The sequence below is a fragment of the Gymnoscopelus microlampas genome (genome assembly GCF_963454915.1).
Source record: "Gymnoscopelus microlampas genome assembly, chromosome: 20".
NCBI lineage: Eukaryota > Metazoa > Chordata > Actinopteri > Myctophiformes > Myctophidae > Gymnoscopelus > Gymnoscopelus microlampas.
This window is the reverse complement of record NC_139957.1, coordinates 16,617,212-16,641,396: the sequence shown is the minus strand read 5'-3', so window position 1 is coordinate 16,641,396 and position 24,185 is coordinate 16,617,212. Positions and strand designations below refer to the sequence as shown.

Below are 24,185 nucleotides of genomic sequence, written 5' to 3'. Positions count from 1 at the left end.
CCAACTCATTCACCATTCGCCACAAACCTGAAAATGATTTTATGCAGGTATGATGATCTCAACTGATCCACTGAGTGTGCTTGGGACTGGGAGCCTAACCCCCTCTGAGCAGTCACACTCTTCCTTTCACAGAAGGGAACGTTTACCATCAGCTCATGAGGCGCAAAGCAAGGCCACTAGCCAAGATGGGATCACAGGAACGCTGCTCAAGAGCTGTGCCTTGGAGCTCTTCCCTGTTCTCCATTCCATCTTCAGTGAGTCGCTCCAGACTTCAACTGTCAGCAACCTCCTCCTCAATGTCACCAAGACAAAGGAGCTCATCTTTGACACCTGCCACACTAAACACACAACCACCATTGCCCCACTTCCATCAATGGGCAGCCAGCGGAGTTGGTGGAGAGCTTTACATATCTCAGCATCATCCTGGACAATAAACTGACGTTCGATCACCACACCACAGACATTTATGAATGCTGCCAACAAAGACTCTTTGCCATCTGCAAACTCGGGGCCCTTTCAGTCGAACCCCACCTCTACTCCTTCTGTATGTACAGTACTGTATGTACTGTACTTAGCATTATTGAACCCATGCTTCACTCTTTGTCTCCGCCAGACTATGTTTTCGTTCTCGTCCTTCCGTGTGTCCACCAAGCTAACATTGGTCAAGCTTCACGTGACACGTGACAATATGTTGAAAGGGTGTGCTTTGATTGGCTAGCGAGACGCATGATGAAATAAAGGCCTATAAATAGGTGTGTCACTTCGAAAGACTATTTATGTCTTTCGAAGTGAGGTAAGACAGGATTAATCAGGAACCGGAGGAGTGTCAGACACGTGTCAGACGAGGCTCCCAGAAGAAACATATCTCCCCCGTTCAGGCTCTCAGCGAGTTCAAGGCCATGGACTCCTTCTAAAAAGAGCATCACGAAAACGCAAGCAAAACAAAACACGATGATGATGATCATGATGATGACAACAAAAATTAAAAGAAGTTTGAAAACTCCCTTTTTACTTTGTGTTAACCCGCCTCCATTTGCCCTGTGTGGGCTTGGTGACACCTCAGGAGGACTTGAGTACCTGCTAACTGCCACACTAGGGCTCCCATGAACTCTCTAGACCTGATGGTCAATGGGCAGGCCAGCACATGCCCAACACTATTTTTTTTAATTTTCCCTTTTTACTACTGGCGGAGACCTGTGCTCCGAGGAGCACATTTTCTAGTTCCTTTTGTAAGTGTTTCCTGTTTTCAGTGTAATTGTGTACAGGCCGTGAAAATACATTTTCTCTGTGGAGGACAGTACATTATTAATCGGATATCACAGAACTATCAACTGTTTGATCAGACAAAGAAACAGAGAGGGAGACACACGCACTTAAAAAAAGACTACCCAGATAAAGTACTGGAGCATTAGGTCTGCACGTTTTACAGCATTACAGAGGAGACTGACGTTTCAACAAGTCAAGCCTTGACTCTGAGTAAGACGGTTGTCGAAACGTCAGTTTACGGGCTACATAGGGGACATAGGCAACATTCCCTGCAGGGAATTAAGATCTTGGGAAGCCCCACAGTTTTGTGTGTGTGCATTAAGCTTTTTTTCCAGGTTTTCTTTTCATGTTTACAAGCTCATTTTTGTATCATTATTTTAAATTTGTACTGTATGTCTTGTCAAGTCTGCGTCAAAATATTTTTTCAAACGCATACTAAGTGGCTGACGTCGCCTTACTTAATACATCATCACACGTTGGAAATGACATGTTCACTTGCAACATTGAAGGACATCTGTTCCAGCTGAATTCAAGCAATTGAACACTGACAAGTGAAAGACTGTAAAGCTGCAAAGCCAATGGGGACAGGGGCATGACCCAATGAAACTATTTCACAATGAGCCAGATCAAAAGCATATGCTCTAAATCCAGAACCCAAGCATGTATCAAGGATCTTAGCTGTCATATCATGCCACACATCTCAACCAGGAATCACACAGGAACCCATTCAGCATGCTGGTTTAATGCAAACCAGTAAGGACCATGGCAAGCTTCTCACCTTAATGCAAAAGCCAAACGACATAATTGCTCTTTGTACAGCAGCAGCCTTCACTATCATTCACTATACCCCTAAGGGATAGACCAATGTTTTTATGGTATCTCCCTGTCTCTGTCTGTCTGTCTGTCTGTCTGTCTGTCTGTCTGTCTGTCTGTCTGTCTGTCTGTCTCTCTCTCTCTCTCTCTCTCTCTCTCTCTCTCTCTCTCTCTCTCTCTTAATTTTGAATACATACAGTAGTATAACTATCAGTGAAATAAATAAATAAAGCTGTTTATTTCACAAAATAATTGTTTAATAATTATTGGTATTTACAAATGACCAATATTTATCACTCTCTATCACTCTCTATCACTCTCTATAATATCACTCTCAGGCCTGGACTGATGAGTCACTGGACTTATGGTCCAGATGAGTCACTGGACTTATGGTCCAGTGACTGACTGGGGTACTGGTGCCGTGTGGGCGGGGCATCAAGGCCACTGTGGGGGGCATATAGACCAATTATTTGTTTACCAACATTGAGACTGGATGCACAGGTGATTGTTTCATGCAATCAATTCTCAACCTGTTGTTTCGGGGTGCGCCCCAACCCCCTCATGTGTGTTGGCTAGTGCTGCGCGCCTTAGCGAGGCCTGACAGAATGGGTTTCATTTGCAACCAGTATGACACTTGCAACCAGTGTGACGTCGTCGGTCGTCTGTTAAAGGGTCTATAAGGTTTTAGGGACATATGGCCAAACTGATCGGGGCACGGTGGCCACATGGCCTCTATGAAATGTCTGCCCTGGTCTGGAGTGTATTATTTTTCAAGTTGGTGGGTTTGTTTTTGTTTTCCAAATTCTCTGTAGAAGTTTGATTTTTGCCATTTTTCAGTTTGTTCTTTGTTGGCAATTTCTTTTTTTGGCTTTTGGCTATTTTTCTCACTTTTGTTTTCCTCAGTTTCTCCAACTTCTTTTGTTTCAATGCTTTCCTATCTGCTGACTTCCATCTGGGCTTCAAAGCAGCAGTGGTGGTTGTAGTGGTAGTAGTAGTGGTTGTGGATGTGGTAGCAGCTGTTGTAGTGGTCACAATCCTCATGCTGGCAGTGGTTGAGGTAGGGCTGGTCTGGCTCGTTGCTGGCGGTTTGGTAGCCAGCTTTAATTTTTTCAAGGGAGGTCGCGTGGGTTTCTCATTTGTGTCCAGTAAAGTCACTGAAATGGCACACATGATAGTATGTAAGTAAGTAAGTAAGTACCCATTGTCACATCTTCAATTAACCCAGAAGCCATTTGTGGCATTTTATAAGCTAGGATTATTTTTGCTCCAAAAATGGGCCTGAATGCCTAGAATATTTTCCTCTTTTGTGTCGTTCTATTTTAAATATGTTTGATGTTAAATCAGACACTGCCTTCTATAATTGTTATGTACAGTAATGACCTCAGTCCCGTTATACGTATTGGCAGCTTATAGATGGATGAAATACAGGGTGAAAAAAATGTTTCACTGAGGACAAGTTTACTTAAGGGAAAATAGTAAACAATGAAATTGCTTGCCAGAACAGATTACATCCGCCCAATGTGTTCTGCCTTTTAGAACTATTCTATGCTCTCACTGGACAGTATGTAGACTTTTTATGCCTCTGGTGGCAGACAGCTGTGCTTGAGGCATTATGTTTTTGGGATGTCCATACGTCCGTACATCCATACAGTAGGTCTGTCCATACAGAGTAGGTACATAAGCCCGTCCATAGGGTTAGGGTTAGGGTTATCTCAGGAACGCCTTGAGGGAATTATATTACATTTGGCACAAATGTCCACTTGGACTCAAGGTTGAAATGATATTAGAAGTAGGTTGTTAAAGTTCAAGGTCACAGTGACCTTATGTCTGTCCCATTTTATGAACCCCAGGAACACCTTGAGGGATGTGGAACAATTGTCAAAGGTCAAAGGTTAAGGTCACTGTGACCTCACAAAACACGTTCATTAATTCCTTCACTTCATTCACTAGTGCATGGTAAGTCTGGACAGACAAGGTAGTTTTCATCTACTTACACATTGGGTACAACTCACTGGCAGCCATGGAAAATAAATCACGCAAATCTAAACACAGTAAACTGTAATTTCAAAATGTGTTTTTCCCCATCATCAGCCAGGTCTGGTATGTGCACCTATGAAATGAGCTGGCATAAAGGATATAAAAAAGGCAATAAAAACACAAAGGTAACTCAGGTAACTTACTTTCCCTGGGAATGAATGGAACCTTTTTCCCTCTCACTTTCACAGGGAGTGGTTTTTGCTTGCATTTTCCTGGAGGTGCTCTCCTGTACATTTATAGATACAATAGCAGAGGGATAAGGTTTTGGTTTGTATGGCCTGTCTACATTATGTGCTGTATTGTGAAACAGGTGTGAGCATGTCCCTGCCTGGTCCCAGTTTTACTGCTAACAGAAAATGGATTGATTGATGGATTGCATGGATTGAAGGTTCGCATGGAGTGACTCCATGTTAAACTTGTTGAAAGAGTGGGTCAATAAAGTATAAATTAGCTGTATGCCTCATTTACTCACCGTCATACAACTATGTATAAATCAGGCTTTATGTAGCCTTGAATAGTAGGCCTACATTAAGACAGTGCTGGGCAAGTAAACCACTTGAAATCTTTAATAAAATGCAGAGTACAATGAAATCCTGATATCCAGATGGCTACTCACATAAAACCTATGATTCCTGCATGAGGTTCAGAATTTTCTAACTTTCTAAAGAAATTATACATGGCTTACAGTACATGCATTGTGTTTTTATTTGTTGAAATGCACCGTATTGTTGAAAGAAAAAAATCTATTTGCTCAAAGTAAGACACAGCCATTGGTGGCTATCTAGTGTAGTAAGAACCGTAGATGTGGCTCAGGTCCTCAAGGAAGGAGTCCAAGATTGTGAATGGAAAGAATGGGAGACATCTGACATCTGAGCCATCTAATGATTATGTCAGCCCTGTCGTATTATGGACAACGTGTCAATAAAATGAAGTCACTTAAGGTAAAACTGCAGCCTTTAGGTCATTCAATAGGGAAGTAGTATCATTTAATAGGAACCAGAGAAGAAAAGACAATGAATCGGAACAATATGTGAAGGAAACCTGCCTATGTGTCTGTTTAGATCAAGACACCGAACTCAAGTTATTTCTTACTGACAAAGGGTCAGCATTTGACTACATAGCAACTAATAAAAGTTTTATATTACAGCTGCATTTCAGGCATTTAGCAAAACTCATATCCAGAGAGGCATGAATTGAATTCAACATCAAAATAAACTTACTGACACAATTATTATCAGATTATTATAGTGGCAAGCATGCTGACTGCAAATACAGTTTCTGCATGCACAAGACATGGCTTTAGAATTGACAAACACTCTACCTGGATGGATCCACAAACTTGAAAACTGTCCCAAATGGAGACACGGTACTAGGGTACGAGGTAGCAAGAAAATACAGTTCCCCTGTGGAGAGAAAACAACCAGAAAGTGCACAACTCATCAAACAATTCAAGTTCATTTCTATAGCACATTTCATACACAAAGGCAAATATTAGGCTATATAAAGGGTAAGGCTATATATGGACATTTAAGAGAAGTAAAGAATAGAATGTATAATATAGATAAATAAAGGAATAAAATGGTATAAAGAATAATGGCCAATGTGCAATTATGGTTTTACTTATTCTCACACTCAGGCGTATCATACTGTGCAACAGCATTTATCCTTAAATCCAAATAATGTTTGAATGCACCAGTGACTTCAAAGACGTGTCAGCTACTTCTAGACTACAGAACTGACAGGCACAAATCTGCCACGTTATTCAGTATAAGCACCAATCTCTTTAGTATAGACTAATACGATAAACACTCAGAACACTGTGTTAAGGAGGAACAAACCTCTATAAGTAAAAACAACAGCCAAACCATCCATCAACACATTGTTACAGGTTTCATTTCTTCCTACTTCCTATTTACTCCACAAGAATCAACAATTCACAAATTAACAAGTTTATTATTATTAATGCTACGGACAATAATCTATGATGACAGGTTTTATAAGATATGACTGTACTGAATTACCTGCTTCATCTTCAGCAAAGGAGATGATAAACTTGTGGTAGTGGTTGATCAGTCCTGGAAAAGAGCATGTCTTTGTGTTTCCCATGCACACGCTCCTCTCCTTCCAGGTCCCTGTGGTCCTATCCTCTTGCAAAGCCATAATTCGACTGGTTGGACAGGGGTGAATTGGTTAGAGTACAGTTTATTTAATTTATAGTGGGTATTTGGTAAAGGCTATTAGATGACCCATGGGTAAAAGTGTAATACTAAAAATAGTATAATATATATAAATAGGGCTTAAAAGACTACTTCACTAATTTTCGATGTATCCTCATATAATTGGTCCTCACTAATGCTCATAATAAAATGGTACAATTTTTGTCTAGTCGGTCTATGTCTCAGAGGAGGGCTGTGGACACTTCAGAAACCCGCCTACCAGTGACATCATCGAATCCAAGCTAATAGAAACTGCAGGCTTTCTATTCTTTGAAAGTTAGCATGCGATAATGGAAGCTGTCATGTGTCATACGTATCATTATTTGTCACCTGCACTGTTGACTCCGGCTGAAATTCCGAGGGATTTATTGTACTCTGCAAATAAAGTGTTTTGAACGTACCCACTCATGAAGTCTCCAAACACGTACAGGCCATTGAGATTTGGGGATTCACATCCTCTGTACACATAACCTCCTGTCACAGACTTCCCAACATGATGGCTATAGGCAAATATAGGGAGGATGTCATCTGTTATGGTGAAGAAAGACGCAGTGAGTTTTCCCATGGGACCAGTGATTCTCAAACTTTTTCATATCAAGGACTTCCAAATGAATATGTATTTCGCTGCGGACCCCTATCTGACAATTATTATTACTATTTTGTGCCAAGCAAGGACCCCCGAAGATTTGCGTTGTTAAATTTTTTCACATTGTTTTCAAACTGTTTTGAAATAGCCATTGTATAGGGTTAAGTGATTTTGACGCTATATACATTTGCTGGGGACCCCCTGGAACACCCTCAAGGACTCCTGGGGGTCCCCAGACCCCACTTTGAGAACCACTACTCTAAACAAATATTAGGGTAAGAAAAAACAACAACAACCTGGCAGAGAAACAAGTGCTGAAAGTGTCAATTATTTTGGAGACATCAAGAGACACTAGTTCTGCCAGGTAGCAATATACTCCAACATAATACTCACTCAATGAGGAGTTGTGGCATAGTTTGAGATCATAACATTCAAAGCCCTCCTTGGCTCTCCATCCGTAGTTTCCACCCTTCACAATAATATCCACCTCCTCATAGCGGTTCTGGCCTACATCGCCACAGAATATCCTGCCCCTGCCATACTGGCTGACCGGGTCTCCACGATCCACAGAGCAGCGCCACATGTTCCGGACCCCGAATGCATACACCTCCGGCCGAGCATCCTGCTCCCCGATGAAAGGGTTATCAAGGGGGATTCTGTAGTGCTTTCCATTAGCATCGCTTCCGTCTACATCGATGCGGAGGACCTTCCCCAACAGAGCAGTCCTATGTAGGTGTGAAAAGGAGTGCCCAGGATTTTAAAAGGAAATCGAGGAATTTATGGATGTTCAGTAGGCTAATTACATTCTTAACCCTGCAAGGCCCAGATTCTTTTCAAGTTGTGATGATTCCTGGCTCTGTGGGGGGTATTTATATGCAAATATCCTGGCCAATGGCATTGTAAGACTAAACAATAGGACCCAATGAGGATTTAGAGGTGAAAAAATTTAAAAATAACAGAAAAGAAAAATGATTTAAACTCATTTCTTTATAAAACATACATGTGATCGTGCGATCACACTGGGCCTTGCAGGGTTAAGCATTTCTGTGAATTCTGTATAATTCTGTTGAAACACTGGTTTTGAAAGGAAATAGGGGATTTTAATACGTTTCTGTAGTTACATTTAGCTGAATTTCACTGTATTAATTTCATAAATTTCAATACATGGACATTCATCCATTAACTCCTTAGTGCCTTACTTGTTTTGAGCATTACCATACTTCCCAAACGGATCCCCTGCTTTGCCACCATCTCCAGTAAAGATGTACAAGTATCCATCAAGGCCAAAGAGAATCTGACCACCATTGTGGTTTGCTGCTGGCTCTTCGATCTCTAGAATGACCCTTAATGAAGGAGGACATAATTAACAATTGAATTACTTTAAAACAGACATACTGTCACTGTCAAACCAGTGAACCCAAGTCATCTTTTTTTCACAAATATTATCCAGAACACTAGAAAAGAACAACATATGCAGAGTCTTTCTTGGAAAATGTAGTAATTTAGCTGATGCCAGATTCACAGTAACTAAGATTTCACACTTAACTGCATTCACTTGGTTTTACAAGTGCAAAGTAATATCTGATTAGATGAGTAGTATGAAAACCAACTCAGGTCCACCATTGTAATGTCACTAGACCACCCTGTTGAGTTTAGTGTCTACAGTCTACACAGGAAACTTGACTCATCCAAAGGTCGAGATTATAGAGACATCAATGTCTGCTTTCAATCTTCTGAGGGGTTCCTCTGCAGTATTTCAGGCCCCAAGCAAACCTGTCATCTGGCTTAAACCTTTTCAACACAAGCTTTGCCACATGTCACTCATTTTAAATCCGGTGGCAAATTGTCAAACATGCTCATGCAAGTTACTGGTGGTGTGAAGTACTAGGACCTAGCCTAGGTCCTAGGGTGGAGTGAGGAAGTAGTCTTTTATAGGCTTGTAAGAAAACACTTTAATGAGTGAGTGCAGTGAGTGCAGGGCAGACCCCTCATCAACCCTGTGCCAGGGAATTGAGAGGATCCCCCCAGCATGTAAACTACCTTTCTGAATAGGGATCAGCCATATTCATGTCATAGTCGGAGACCCTCATCTGACTGATACGGATCTTCTCAAGCTTGCCGTTGACCAGAATGGAATAGTAGATGAAAAAGCGCCCATTGTCTCTGTATTGCGGGTGGAAGGCCATTCCCAGAAAGCCCCTCTCATCCCCAAACCATGGTGTGGTCAGTACCTCCCCGCTCATGTCCAGAAATGGCTTCTCCAGGCGGCTGCCATCCCGCAGATAGACCCACACGAAGCCCACTTGCTCTGCGATAAACATGCGGTGCGTGTCGTCGCGGCTGTGGATCATGAGCACAGGGTTCCGGAGGTTGTTCGCGACCTCGGTCAGGCAAAGTTGGAGACACCCCCTAGGGTCTTCCACCACGTTGCCCAGGTTGGTGTTCAGGAGTGTGTTCTTCAGGACATTGGGGTAGCAGTAATCTTGGTCAGCTAGGTCAACCATGCTGCAGAAGGTCGCCGCATCCCGCTCGCTGGTGTCCCGCAGGCGTTTGTTCTCAGTCAGATACTTAATCACGTAGCCACATTTACCATGGAAGTCTGAGCAGAACGCAAAGCACAGCCCGGGTATTTCTCTGACAGGGGTGTAGGGGTCTTCAGCATCATAGAGATGAGCTGCATAAGGAGAGCACTCCTAAGTGGGAGGAGGACATAGTCAGACGGTTAAAACACCAGCTTGGGGCTGTGATTTTAAGAACACATTAGTTGTATTTCCGTTTATAGGTGTCAGTACAGTTTGCTGTCATCCTGTTATTAAGGCTGTGTCCAAGTAAAACAGGTCAAAGTCAACAAAAGTTCAAGCTAATGGAAAGGTACCATGTTAGTCTTGACTTCAGTTTTTATCATTTTTTATCATTTTTATCAAAAGAATCAGGGGTGATATATGACAGGTAGTCCAAGTTAGGGGAATGTGAAAAAACCAAAACAGAAAAAATATATATAAATCTCCCTGTGTGCCTTGTGACTACAGATGAGAAGGATCCCTGAATGTAATCTGTTACAGGTCACAGATTAAGATTACCTGTCTGGAATTGTAATCAGTAAATGCAATCCGACGTGTAGATTACTCAAGTTCAGCAAAATAATCAAATTACGCTCAGTTCCCTTTGATTTACATAGCCTCCAAAACTGTTATTTGTTCCAGTTTACTTTGAAATGGTAACTTCAGTATCTCGTTCCACTACTGCAAACACTATTACATTTTTCAAGATGCATGAACAGATGTTGGTGTCTATTAGTAACTATATGATCTCAGCTCACTATAAATGTTGTGTTTCATCATCATCGTCAACTTTGTTACGGACTCGCACAATAAAAAAATAAAGAAAAACACAAACACAAACAAAGCCAAAACAAAAGGAAAACATTCAGCTAATGGCCACAGGGAGACTGCTATCACACAGCACTAAAACACTGTGTTTGATAGCAGCACCATAATGATGTTCTGGCAGTGCTGGAAGAAGTACTCCAATTCTTTCTTTAGTAAAAGTAGCATTACCACAATGTAGAAATACTCACAATGTGTTGTGAGTTTGTTGATCTGCTATTTTTGAAAAGTCAACACGGCAGCTGTGTTAAGTGGGCAGGCGGGCGGTAAGATAAATCTGTGTGCATTTTTGAGCATGTTTATTTTAATGATTGGTCACTCGATTGATCATTTATCAATGAATCTTAACGTAGTATAATGATATGATAATAAAAACTAATGGTTCAAGGTTTAAAGAAGAAATACCATTGCTTTTTTTATATTAATATTATATCATCTTTACAATCTTAGTCTTTTGCCAATTATTTGGGGGCCACTTACAATATCCTCAATGCCCACCAGTGGGCTCGGGCCCACAGGTTGAGAATTGCTGGTCTAGAGGTAAACTTATACTTAAGGTTTCTCAATAGAGCCTGAAAAGTATTGACTCCTGCTTTACAAAAAAAAGTAATTTGTATCAATAGTGTACCATATACTGTAGATGTTACCTATTTGTATTTCTCTACAGTACTACAGGCCCTTTTTGTTTGAAAACATGGGGCCAGTGCAGTTCCCATCAGCACTGGAGGCTGACTCCTTGGGGGGTGTTGAGAGAATTCTTGTATACTTTAACCCTGCGGCTGTGCTTTTGCTCAGTATAAAGCTGTTTTAACAAAGAAGATAAAATAAAAACCTTAAAGTCATGAGTTATGTCATGTGAATTTCAATATTTAGCCTGCTTTCTCTATATGCTAGATGCTTGATAAATTGAATACACAGGACCACAATGGAAATGAGCCCTCAGGGCTTTTAGTGTTATCCTTTTAGCATTATTGTATAGCTGTACCTCTGTACTTTTTGAAAACTGTTAATACAGTATCCAATCAATCAATCAATATGCCACAATTAAAATACACAAATCCATAAATTCATAAAAACTCATGCTAAGCCATGTGAGGAGATGGCCCTGGCCAGTGTCATATACTGTGCCTTCTGACACATCTGGACGTGCGAATAAAACATGCACTGACAGCACTGTATATTATTATCAGGGGAATGTGACCAAAATAAAGGTAAGCTGTTTTAACAAATAAAATAAAATAAAACTTTCTTGCAGAAACAATTGAATTGAAATCAGTCAAAGTCATGAGTTATGTCATGTGAATTTCATTATTTAGCCTGCTTTCTCTATCCTTGATGCTTGATGATGAATTGATGAATTTAAGCGACTTAAAGCGCTATAAGTGTAACATATTATTATTATTATTATTTATTTTTTTACCTGGCACAAGATTTCTTTCAACATGTCACCGCAGAGCTCATATTCGGGGACATCCTCCAAGAAGTCAATAATGTCCCAATACCTCTCGGCAATTGTATTGTCCGTTTTCTGGTCGCAGCAGCCAAACTCTTCATACTGCCTGCAAAACTCCAGGTGCCAATGAGGTTTGAAAGGTGGTGCAAAGTCCAGACACTGGGGATGAGGCTGTACCTGTTGAAGTGGGATGAGCAGAATGAGGACCAGAAGCATGATGATGATCTGCTGGGGAGAGGTGCGGTGTATGTCTGGCTGATCTCTGAGCTTCCCTGCGTAATAACGCACAGGAGAGCCGCATCCCGTATGGACATCTTTGCAGCGTTGCCAGATATTGCGAGAGAAATAAGCAACCAGGTCTATGAAAACAAGCATTAAAGAAGCAACTTAGTTCACATGAGCACTTTTTAGATGATTGGCTGTTTGAAAATAGGCAATCTACAACGCGCGTTGTGAGCTTGTCTGCTATTTTCAAAAGAAAATCTTAGGAAAAAAGTGAAACATTTAGAATTTTTCTTTTGGAAACATTTTATACTGCAGTACATTTTATCTGGTACATGGGTCCCAAAATATTTTTAGATTGAGGGGGGGGGGGCGGTCCGTGCTCCGTGGACAAATAATAGATATTAATTTGGGAGGGTCCTTGACATGAAAATGTTTGAGAACCACTGGTTTATAAATTATAAACAACATTTCGGAAGAAAGCCCAAAATAAGCAACTACACTTTAGAAACGAACAACTAGGCTACCAATATTTACAAGCAACTTTACAGAAAAGGAAGCCCGGAGTCGCTTATAATATGGCAACATGGCAACCCTGCTTGACAACTTTGCCGTCTGCTTCAGAAAGAGCTGAGGCGTGTGCGTGTGCGTGTGCGCGTGCGCGCGTGCGTGCGCGCGTGCGTGCGTGTGTGTGTGTGTGTGTGTGTGAGAGAGAGAGAGAGAGAGAGAGAGAGAGAGAGAGTTTGTGCGTGCGTGCGTGCGTGCCTGTTGCAATTATATAATTTTCGTAGCATACAGCCACCTATGTCATCATGAGGACAGTCATAGGCTTCTGCCAGAAAGGTTATTTAATCTTATGAAAGTTATGTTAACTAGACCATACCCGGTCGGCGCAGCGCATCCGTGGGGGGATATGCGCACATGATCTGGCAACCCGGGAGGCAGTTCGTCCCATAGCTGGGCAGCCCCGTAACCATGGCGACAGTGTTTGACACAAAAACGCTAATAAGAAGCTGAGATTTGATGAAATTGAAAAACGGGCTTCACAGTTGCGTTCAGATGGTAATGGTCAATGGCTGTGTGCAAAATCAGAGCAATTGGTCCAGCCAGTGAGGAGAACCGGGTATCTTCACTCACGTACTCACCACCACTACAGAGGTTACTAGAATTATAGTATGATAGTATGATAGTATGATAGTATAATGATAGTATGATGGGACTTTGATTATCTGTTGATTGTTGACGTTTTTTTCTCTATGCCATGATGAAATTGACTGAGCCACAAAACCTGCCTACCGCAACACGGTTAAATATCCTATATGCACTCAAAGGATCCCAAAGTTATGAAAAGTATGCTAATGTGGGAGATGTTTTATGATTCCATAGGCTACCTATGACAAGATGACTCGGTCTGTTGTAGAAATCCTTGAGATACTTAATTTTTCTTGTTTATGCAGATGTGTGTGCTTTCCCCCTATCATTTTTGTTTTGTTTAATATTTTTTATTGATGATATTGGCTATAACAGGGGGGGGGGGGGGTGTAGGTTTATTCCCGTGTAGTAACTGGAAGACTCACTCAAAAACACGCTCACCCCCATTTTTTACGCGGACCGGTCGCGTCGCCCCCAGTGGTTCTTGTATTCGTGTATTTGTTTTACTGAGGATAAGCTAATCACACACACGCACGCGCGCACACACACACACACACACACACACACACACACACGCACGCGCGCGCACGCATGCACACACACACACACACACACACACACACACACACACACACACACACACACACACACACACACACACACACACACACCTACTGTCTGGGGCAATGTATAAAGGAATGCGAACTGATACCACAATAACTATAATTGTGTTTGACATTTTTGTAACCGCAGAGATGTTTTCTGCTCAACACCTCACTGTCACAGCATGTCTTTTCCTGATTTGAATATAGACTGACTACTAGGCTGCTGTCAACGGCTAGTGTCATCATTCTGATCCAATGCCAAGTTTGTGATTGATTACAGGGCACAACATCACTAAAGAAGGTAGCCTGATTATCAGACTGAAGCTGTGTGGAGCTTCAGTCTGACATTGGCTCCAGTGTAGGCGATTACAAGGGGGAGGGGACAAGTATTTCCCTAAACCAATCCTAAGGGATCCCCACCCCCACCTCCGACTCTCATTTCTCCGGTACATTTTGTACCGGAGAAATCCTAGGTTCACAATTACAACACCAGACCAAGAGGCAGTCCACTCAGAGAGTGGGCGGGGTCTATGGTATGGAACCAGGCTATAAAGAAGGGGCTAGGGGGATTATAATGTTCATGTAAGTTATTTGAAAATATTTTGTAAGTATTTATCACGAAAATATTTTGTTAACATTTATACATTTAAATAAACCCATAACTATATATTTGTAAGAAGAGGGAGGCGCAAACGTGGCCATAGCAATGCATGCGGCACACGTTAAACAACCATCTTACAGACACTCAAACGCAAACAATTGGCCGTTTTGCTTGAATAGAAAATATTATTTAATATAATGTCATCTAATGCGTTTTTTAACAGTGTTCTGCGATAATTGTAACTCTATCAGTACCGTAAATCCCCACTAGGTGGCGGCATCCAATCAGCGAATGCCCCCCCCCCCCCCCCCCCCCCCCCCAAGTAGCAAAGGAAACGGAAATTCGTCACTTATTTTGCAATGCATTTGTTTATGCTGAGGCGGTGCTGCTAGCAAGTCTGACAACACAATACAATTCGGCTAAAACGTAACGCTGATAGCCATGGCGTGTTAAAAAGCTCGGTAAGTGAGAGTTTGTCACATGTTCGGAAGATAGCCGACGTTAACTGTTGGTTGCACTCGTCGCTGTTGTTGTCACGGAGGAGGCGACGCTGCAGCGGTAGCGCAGCAGACAGACGGGTCCGCGGACCCTGACGGAGCGTCGGGAGCGACAATGAGCTCGGGGCACCGAAGCGACAGCGAGGAGGACGCAGACGAGTCGCAGCAGCAGGACCAGGACAGGCCTCCGAACAGCCGCGGGGTCTCTGACAAAGAAGGCGAGGAGGAGGAGGACCCCGACATAGACGACTCGGAGGACGAAGACGGTGACGGTCCAGGGAGGAACCCCCCTCCGCCTCCTCCTCTTCTTCCTCCGTCTACTGCTGCTACTGCGCCGGAGAGCAGCGGCGACGAGGAGCGTGAAGACGGACCCACCGCCGCCGAGAAAGATGTCCGCTGCCCGGCGGCGTCCTCCAAGGCGGCGTGCCCCCCCGGTGCCAGCGGCACGGTGCACGGCAGCAGGAGCAGTCTGTTTTCCTGGGTGCAGAGCAGGACTATTAGAAGGGGTCTTTTTGTTGACCCCGCTCGGGATAACTACAGGACAATGACGAACTTGTACTGCTCGATGAATCCCGCGGCGGACTCCGTCAACCTGAGCACTCAGACCCACGGGGCCGTGTTCAACTTGGAATATTCTCCAGACGGGTAATAGTGAGATATAATGCATGCATTACATTTAGGATTTTGACATTTACATCTATGGGAGTGAAATCTAATTGTTGAACGACAATTAGACAGGGGAAGTCAATAACTTTAGACAAGATGTTCTTCTAACCAAGCCAAGGGCAACAAGACTCATTTGTAGACATATGTGACACTCTTGTTACAGACCTGTCTGTCTGAAGAATTGCATTTGCACATGAGCTGAACAGGTCACAGGTGTCAAATGCAGGATCCATCTGACTCAAAATAAAAGTAAACCCTCTCTGTGGCCAATTCCAACATGACCTGGATTAAATAACATTAGTGTACACAGCAGGGAGTTATGATGAGCATTCAATGCCTTGTGTTTTGGTGTGTGACTCGTTGAAGCTTAGTTTATCCACTGTAACATCGTCATTGTTTGACCGCTGTGTGATTGTCCTCCTCAGGTCTGTGCTGACAGTGGCCTGTGAACAGACTGAGGTTCTCCTGTTCGATCCCATCTCCTCCAAACACATCAAAACTCTGGTGGAAGCACATGAGGACTGTGTCAACAACATCAGGTAAGAATATCTGTAATCTTTAGATGTACCTTTAGCCCTAGAATGTCTGTGATCTTACATACATTTCATGTATTCCAAATACACAGCCATAGATCGGTCCTATCCGCGTCCGGTTAGCAGACTGATCTCCGTGGCATAAAAGTACTCTGTGCAGCGTGTGTACTCACCCAATAATTAATCCCTAAGACTTGGAGTCAGATATTGCCCTCTAGTTTCATATCCATTTGAAAGTTCTGGCAGAAAACGTGTGTTTAGTAAAATATCTCCACTTTTCCACAAACTTCACACAGACTATATTCTGGGCGAGGGGCCCGGAATGATTTAATTTGGTTTATTTTGTATTTTTATATATCAATGAATCGATGCAAAAAAACATTTTGACATTTTTTCTGTGTGAAAATAGCAGATTTACAAGCTTGCAATGTGTGCAGACGCATTGTGAGTGACATTTACATTTCCCACAAATCTATACATTTTTAGTTAGTAAAATTGATTATTTATAATTGTTTATAATAAATCGCTTGGTTTGATTAACTGTTGCACCCCTAGTGTAATAGCAACATCCCCGTGTTTCAGTTCTGACTGGAGACCTGTGTTGCCTATCCCTCCTCCTCCTCTCTGCTCTCAGCTTCACCTGACTCTACACTTATCAGTCTACATAAAGCAAAAACTGCCTAAAAGCTGTAAGTTGTAAGTTCTGCTGAACGGCAGTGTAAGTTTTAAATGTGATCTTGTCTTACTTTTTCCACTCTAGGTTTTTGGACAATCGTCTGTTTGCCACCTGTTCGGATGACACCACAATTGCATTATGGGATCTGCGCAAGCTCAACTCAAAGGTTTGCTCGCTGCACGGCCACGCCAGCTGGGTGAAGAACATAGAGTATGACACCAACACACGTCTCCTGGTCACCTCCGGCTTTGATGGAAATGTTATCACCTGGGATACCAACAGGTGGGTGCGTGTGCGTGTGTGTGTGTGTGTGTGTGTGTGTGTGTGGTATGTATTTGGTATTATGTGTGGGTTTAATTCCTGCATTTATCCAAGGGGGCTGTTTGTGGTGGTGAGGGAGTCTCTGTCTCATCTTGGTTCAATTCCTTGAGCTTCTGGGTGACACCACTCTGTTTGTTTAGTATGATCCACATAGAGACAGACTTCTTTCTCAATGTGACAACAGAGAGAATTCACCGTTAAACATTAACGCCACTCCTCTAATCGTTCCATGTCACAGATAACGGCTCAATCAATAACTCTGAATACCCACTTGCCGTATTTTCGTGTCTGATGTGGGACAAAAATATTAACTGGTCTGCACCCTAGCACTGTTTTATATGACTGTTCTTTTATTTCTACTGTTTAATTCTATCTATTATTTTTATCGCTGCTCTCCGGTGGAAAACTTGTATGTCCAACACAATTACTTTTCAGGAAATGGAAAAAAATTGATCTGTGTAGAAAATCGATCCAATGTAGTTATTTAGTCACAAGCTCTAAATATTTATTAACCCATTAAGACCTGGAACGCATCAGTGTGTACCTTTAGATTTCTTTGGCTATTCAAAAATAGCAGATATACAAGCTCATAGCGAGGCACCGAGTGAAATATCTTGTAAAAAAATGTTTAGATTTTTTTCCAAAAACTGTTTTTTTAAAGACGGGGTGCCGTGATTTTCAGTGATCCCCCCCCTCCCCAAAACATAATCATCAGGTATTATGGTTATACTAGAAGGAAGATTTTTTTCAAAAAAGTGTACAGAAATTGTTAAAATGTGGACACGCCTCCAGTTCATTAAGTATACCTGGTTCTCACCTTAGCACCTCCTCCACCACCTTAGCACCACCCACAGACTTAACCACTTTCATAGTGTTGTCAATGTTTGTCTGTATTTGCTTAAAGTGTTATTGTGTAGAATGCATTTTAGTAGTCTCTTTGGTGACACCTCGTAGCACCGTACAGCATTTGTCTAGACTACGGTATATGGAAGTAGCACTCAAAAAGGAATGCTGCAGGCCAGGGAGTCTACCCAACATTCACTCACAAGACAATTTTAAGTATAGGAAACGATAGGATAACTTCTGCTTAATCGAAAAAGTTACACACTATGACTTGAATATTAGAATGTGTATCATCATAGTAGTATGTCTACTCTATAGCACCTTAAAAATGTAAATGTACGTGAACATTGGGTCTACCCTGCACACCACCACTGTAGATCTGAACTTGAAGGACTTTGGTAAATAATTGAACCAGAATAAATGTGTATAGCTTGGTGTTTACCAGCACAATAGAAGATTTGTTTTTCAGATTTCTGTCCTGCTGGACTTATGTTAGAGGGAAACAAAATGTTTTGCATCTTTAGAATGAGGTATATTGAGTGTCCAAATGTACTTTTGGAATCATCTGCCATGGAGACTGGTAAATGAAAAGCATATTTCTTATCAGCCAACCCTTTTGTGGCCCTTTTGTGTACATTAGTTTCTCTAAATCATTTCATTGAGATCATAAGGTGTTGTGTTGAATACATTCCAAACCTCCATTTCTCTCACTTTATGTGCTTCGTCCTCCTTTTTGTTGTTGGTTTTAATTTTAAAGGTTGGCTTACTTCTTGTAAATGTCGCCACATAATGGATTGAATTAACAGTAGCTAGCAGCAGAACAACGGTACTGTAAGTCACAAGTTAGCGGCAAGCTGTGATGTCAAGTGATGTGCAGTCCAAACTAAAGTAAGCATCACAACGCCCTCCAAAGGGTGAACACTTTTGAAGTGGGAGTTTTGCAGGTCTCAGACTAGACCGTTTCCCAACAATGTTTAGATCCTGCGGGCCACACACCTGACAATGTATGTTGTAACATGTAACATGATGTTTTTGGTACAAACATTTACCCATCATTATTGTGGATATCCTTCCAAGATTTAACCCGCAGACAGGTTATATTCTATAAGCCTGGTATAATACATCCCGTGATGTTCCTGTGGGAGAACACTCTTGCATGTGATTGTGCACTGTGTTTTTCATGCCACACTGTGTTCTTCACCAATCTAATCCTCTGCCCACAGGTTCACAGAGGAAGGGTGCCCGCACAAGAAGTTTTTCCATACTCGCTACCTTATGAGGATGCGTCTGACGCCCGACTGTTCAAAGATGCTCATCTCCACCTCCTCAGGGTACCTACTCATCCTCCACGACCTGGACCTCACCCAGTCCCTGGAGGTGGGCAGCTACCGCATGCTCCGAGCACGACGCACGCCCCTTAGCTCGGGTAAGACAAAAGTCTCCTTTTAATTATTATTATTTATTTATATTTTGAATGTTATCAACTGCCATAAATAAATTAATGTTAACACTTTAAAGACGTTTTAAAGATGTAGTTTGTGTTGCATAAAGTTATAAAGTCATTAGTTTATCACTCATTAAATTCTGATGTGTAAATTTGATCCCAGTCACATCTGATTCTGCAGGGTTTTAAAGGTATAAGGAGTAGTATTATACCACTTGTCATAACGTCCAGCAGAAAACATCTCAATATAGCATTGCCCTTAACCGCATCGGTTTAGTGTTTTCAGTGCTGTGTGCACCATATTCACCATATTTGTTTGCTCCCCCGGTTTGGCTGTTTTGAACCCCATGACCCAGAGAGACGGTTGCATTTGAATTGGCTAGTTTGTTGTGAAACAGTTGCTGCACATTATGTTGCAAGCAGTGGTATTTGTTACAGGTGTGACCAAATACAGTTGCCGCCACACAAAAGGTTGACCCCAGAAATCTTCAGAAACTTTCAAACATAATAAATGCAGGCAGAAGGCAGGGCCTCTGCAGACAAAGACACTGATGCAGATATAAATAATGATAGAGTAGGATCATTGCAGGATAAGTTTCTGAATTTTCCAAGGGGTATCTTTTAACCACTTAACAAAACAAATAGATATATTCTTTAAACAACACATTTTAACCCCCACCATTTCCCAAATGTTCACACATTTTGCAAAGATCTTATAAAAGTTTCACCTATAATGACCAAATGGCCAACAAAGGGACACCAGGGTTTTTGTTTTTTATGTGTTTGGTGTTGTTCTCATTACTTTGCTGATAAAGAAGCATGAGCTTTAGAAGTCATTACATCTGTAGGGTCTCGTGCTTGTTTTAGCCATTTTGTCCCTCTTGGTCTGTGTAGATGGCGGTACATCAGCATCCAGGTCTACTGGAACTTCCCGCCAGGGAAATGACTCCAGCAAGATCCATCCTCACAAAGAAGGTATTTAAATGTTCTACTCAGTGTCTAGTCAAAATTGCGTGGAGAATGTTAATTACAGCTTACCTCAGCAAAGGAATGAGGTTTTAGAACTAGGTTTTTGGGGCACTGGGTCACCATACAATACAGTATAATTGGGAGTGTGTGTGTGTGTGTGTGTGTGTGTGTGTGTGTGTGTGTGTGTGTGTGTGTGTGTGTGTGTGTGTGTGTGTGTGTGTGTGTGTGTGTGTGTGTGTGTGTGTGTGTGTGTGTGTGTGTGTGTGTGTGTGTGTGTGTGTGTTAGTTCCTGACATGGGCTATATTTTGGGACACATTTTAAAACACCTATTTGTCATTAGTTGTTAATAAAAGTATAATTTCCCTCTCCCAGGTCTGTCTCCCAGGAACAGCCTGGAGGTGCTGACCCCAGAAATTCCTGGAGAGAGGGACAGAGGGAACTGCATCACCTCCCTCCAGCTCCACCCTAAAGGCTGGGCTACACTAATCCGTTGTTCTAGTAACATGGATGACCAGGAGGTTAGTGGACACAGCTAGCCCAAAAAAGAAATAAAAGCTCATGGCTTTTTAAAACTAGTTTCTTTTGCCTCAAATTAGCAGTTTTAAAGTGCACTGTTTATTACTTGTTTGCATAATCTTGCTAAATAAACTTTGATGGAAAATTGCATTGGAGGTCTCAATGATCTTCTGGGATCTGGGACCGGTAAGCACAGCTGGTCTAGTTACAGTGCTATAGTCTATCCAAAATATGTTTGGCACACATAAATGGTTGGACCATACTTCTCTAACCAATAATATGGCTGAAGATTCCCTAAAAAAATTGGCAATCTTTTATTTGACAGGCTTTGTGCCATTTGACAGACTTTGTGTCATAATTTGACAGACTTTATTTCGCATCCAAAGTAATAACAGTAACTTAAAGAGCCAAAACATTAGTGTTCCACTGTCCAAATGACTAACAAGTTCACTGTAATTGGAGAAACTCCTACACATTACTTTTAATATGAAATCGCTGACAAAAGGCCAGCGAGATGCTTTCCTAAGAGCCTTGGCTCATGTAAATTCAGCTTTGGAGACTTTCCAGTCAGGTGAAGAGGGAATCTAATTAAACCCTAACAATGATCCCTGCTTTCTTCTGCCTCCCTCCAGTGGACTTGTGTGTACGAGTTCCAGGAGGGGGCGCCGACGCGGCCGCCCGTCTCCCCACGCTGCTCCCTGCGTCTCACCCACTATATCGAGGAGGCCAACGTGGGCCGAGGCTACATCAAAGAGTTGTGTTTCAGCCCCGACGGCCGCCTCATCTGCTCGCCTTACGCCTACGGCGTCCGCCTGCTGGCCTTTGACGAGCACTGTGCCGAGCTGGCTGACTGCCTGCCCGTCCAGACCAGCGTTCTGAGGGAGGTTCGCTCCATCTACTCTCACAGCGACGTGGTGCTCACCACCAAGTTCTCCCCAACACATTGCCAGTTGGCCTCTGGTTGCCTTAGTGGCCGCGTGGCACTCTACCAGCCCAAATTCTAACATCTGTTTCTGTCCCACAAATGGACCCATGTACCTATGCTGCACCTAGGTGAACAAACGTGGACTAACATATGGACCTGGGATAAATAGTAGCTGTTAATATTTAAATTAGACCCCGCCCCTTTCCGCTTTGTTTTTCCACATACATTTAAAAAAAAAGAATAGTAAATTGACTTTAACCCTTTAAGACCTGAAGCCGATTATACAAATGCCAACAGTATTCTGAAAAACGTATTTCTGCTATTTTTGAATATCCAAAGTGTAAAAATAATGCTTTTTAGCTCAAATCAAAAAATTACACAGATGCGTTCCAGGTCTTAATGTGTTAAAGACGTTTTATTTTGGTGGTCTCAATTTCCTGTATTGTGCCGTGTGGCAACCCCCTCCCGTTTGGCATCTAACTAGTTTAAAACAAACCATATATTCAAATACTATTGGGTCCCAGGTCTGGTATAGTGACTGCAGCTGTGGACTACATTACACCATCAGCCTGTAGAGCCTAAACTTTAAGAAGAAAAGACTGAAGTATGAGGAATTCTGGCTGAAGAATCAACATGTACTGACTGCAGCTATGGCCTTGTGGTGAAACTGTAACCTTGGATGGAAAATTTAAGCCTTTCAAATCCCAAACTTTAAATAGGATTTAATCTATGGTGAAAAACGGGGGATTTGGAGAGTCAAAGAATGGCTGTGGACTTAAATGATGTGGGCCGCAAGATCAAATAACATAGCCTTGGTTTGGTCCCTGTTGCGTAGGTCAAGGTGGAATAACATGGCATCACTCACAAACATCTTTTGGTTTTTCATCCAATCATTGTTTGGAGCTGTGTGTTCTTTAACATTTGTAGAAACTCACCTTGAGTCTTGATGAGACTAACGCCCAGGAAAAAAAATTACGTTGATGCTGATATTTTACATTCTTGTCAGAACAACACTAATAACAAAAGTACAGTCATTAGTCTTCATGCGACAATTGAGAACCGGGCAGCGTTGTGTCTTCTCTTCTTCAGCATCCTCCATTTTGGATCATGTCATCGAGAAGTGTCGGTTCACAGCTGCGTCGGTTCACGGTTGTCATGCCTTTTCATAGGTGCTGCTTTTCTGCTCATACAATCTGAACTTTGACCCCTGAGCAAAGGACCTCATCATTGGACGCCTTCCCGCTGTGGTTATGGATGGTGACCTCTTCTACCTACCTATTAACTTTTGTTCTACACCTCTTTTTCTAATTGTCCTTGTCTTTTCTTTGTCTTTGTCTTTCGTGGGTTTTTAAATGTTTTTTATTGTTGTAGTTCTTTTGAATGTTCTTTACACTAACTACATGTAGCACGGATTATACGTTGGATTGAGTTGTTCTCTCTCGCACTGTGGTCTGCGAGAGTTCCTGTTGTTGCTATTTGGATGTTGTTTTCACCTTATTTGTGCATTTTAAAATGTAGGGCCCTGAAAGGGAAATCCCGTACTCTTATAAAAGAGATGCAAAAGTATTTTGGGCAATGTGGAGGAGCAGTGCCTGGAGAATTACTTGAGCATGGTTGCTATAATCACACAGGAAGGTATTGTTTCTAGGAAGTATTTGAGAAGATTTTTGAAATGTTGGTTGCTGCTGAGAATGTTACCCATCAGCATTTTCTTCTTTATGGTCTATCTCCCTGACAAAACAAGAAATTAGCCCTCTTAGCCAATTCAGTTTGTGGTGGCAAGGCACTCAGATTGTAGTATAGAGTGGTGAAAAAAGATTTGGCAGCATTTTTCTCATTAGCTTCGCTAATCACTGTTCAAACATTTTTGCTATTTTACTTAAGTCGAGGAATGGTTCCCTTTAAAAAATCACATCCAATGCTTTAGGGGAAGGGACCCCCGTGTAGTGTATAGCGTGGTCCCAAAAAACAGGCAAATCCCCCCCCCAGATATTACACCTTATTATATGACAGTTAAAATACTTAGTGATTTAAGAGTAGTTTTGTTTGTTTATATAAGCAAGTGATAGGCAACATGAGCCTATACTACTATGCACACCAGCCTTGATAAATATCCTCCTATTCTTATTTCTTATTTATGCGAGAGGGGTGCTCTGCTTGGAGCTGTCAGATGCCAAAACATGTCTTAAGATTGTTGGGTCTGGGGCATGGCTGCTCCTTACCTGATGTAGCTGTGCAGTAAATGTGAGCTTCGACCTGTAAGGTTTCATTAGGCATTGGTGGTGGGTTTTAGTGTTTGTAAGCTTAAGCTGTCTCAGCAATAAGGTATTTTATAGATAACTGAAGTTGGATTTTGAAAATGTTCAAGTGCTTGATTAATAGAAATGTAAAAAAAAAGTTATTAGCTTTGTTTATATAGGATGTTTAATGGTCAATATGACAAAAACATCTAGATAA

At 42.0% G+C, this 24,185-nt stretch overlaps 2 protein-coding genes across 2 annotated transcripts; one reads left to right on the top strand and one right to left on the bottom strand.

The window, feature by feature from the left end:
• Positions 1-874: 874 nt before the first annotated feature.
• Positions 875-14,175, bottom strand: hhipl2 (HHIP-like 2; the record flags this gene model as incomplete). The annotated part of the gene is made up of 11 exons (XM_084044546.1): positions 875-910; positions 2,968-3,233; positions 4,260-4,342; positions 5,438-5,519; positions 6,138-6,283; positions 6,734-6,860; positions 7,312-7,643; positions 8,118-8,261; positions 8,959-9,611; positions 11,725-12,029; positions 14,163-14,175. 11 exons carry the CDS (start codon positions 14,173-14,175, stop codon positions 875-877), a joined length of 2,187 nt encoding a protein of 728 aa, XP_083900672.1.
• Positions 14,176-14,706: 531 nt separating this feature from the next.
• On the top strand, positions 14,707-24,176 carry wdr32 (WD repeat domain 32). The gene is made up of 7 exons (XM_084045726.1): positions 14,707-15,479; positions 15,926-16,039; positions 16,794-16,991; positions 19,097-19,299; positions 20,212-20,292; positions 20,660-20,805; positions 21,436-24,176. Exons 1-7 carry the CDS (start codon positions 14,950-14,952, stop codon positions 21,805-21,807), a joined length of 1,644 nt encoding a protein of 547 aa, XP_083901852.1. The 5' UTR covers positions 14,707-14,949; the 3' UTR covers positions 21,808-24,176.
• The last annotated feature ends 9 nt before the right edge of the window (positions 24,177-24,185 follow it).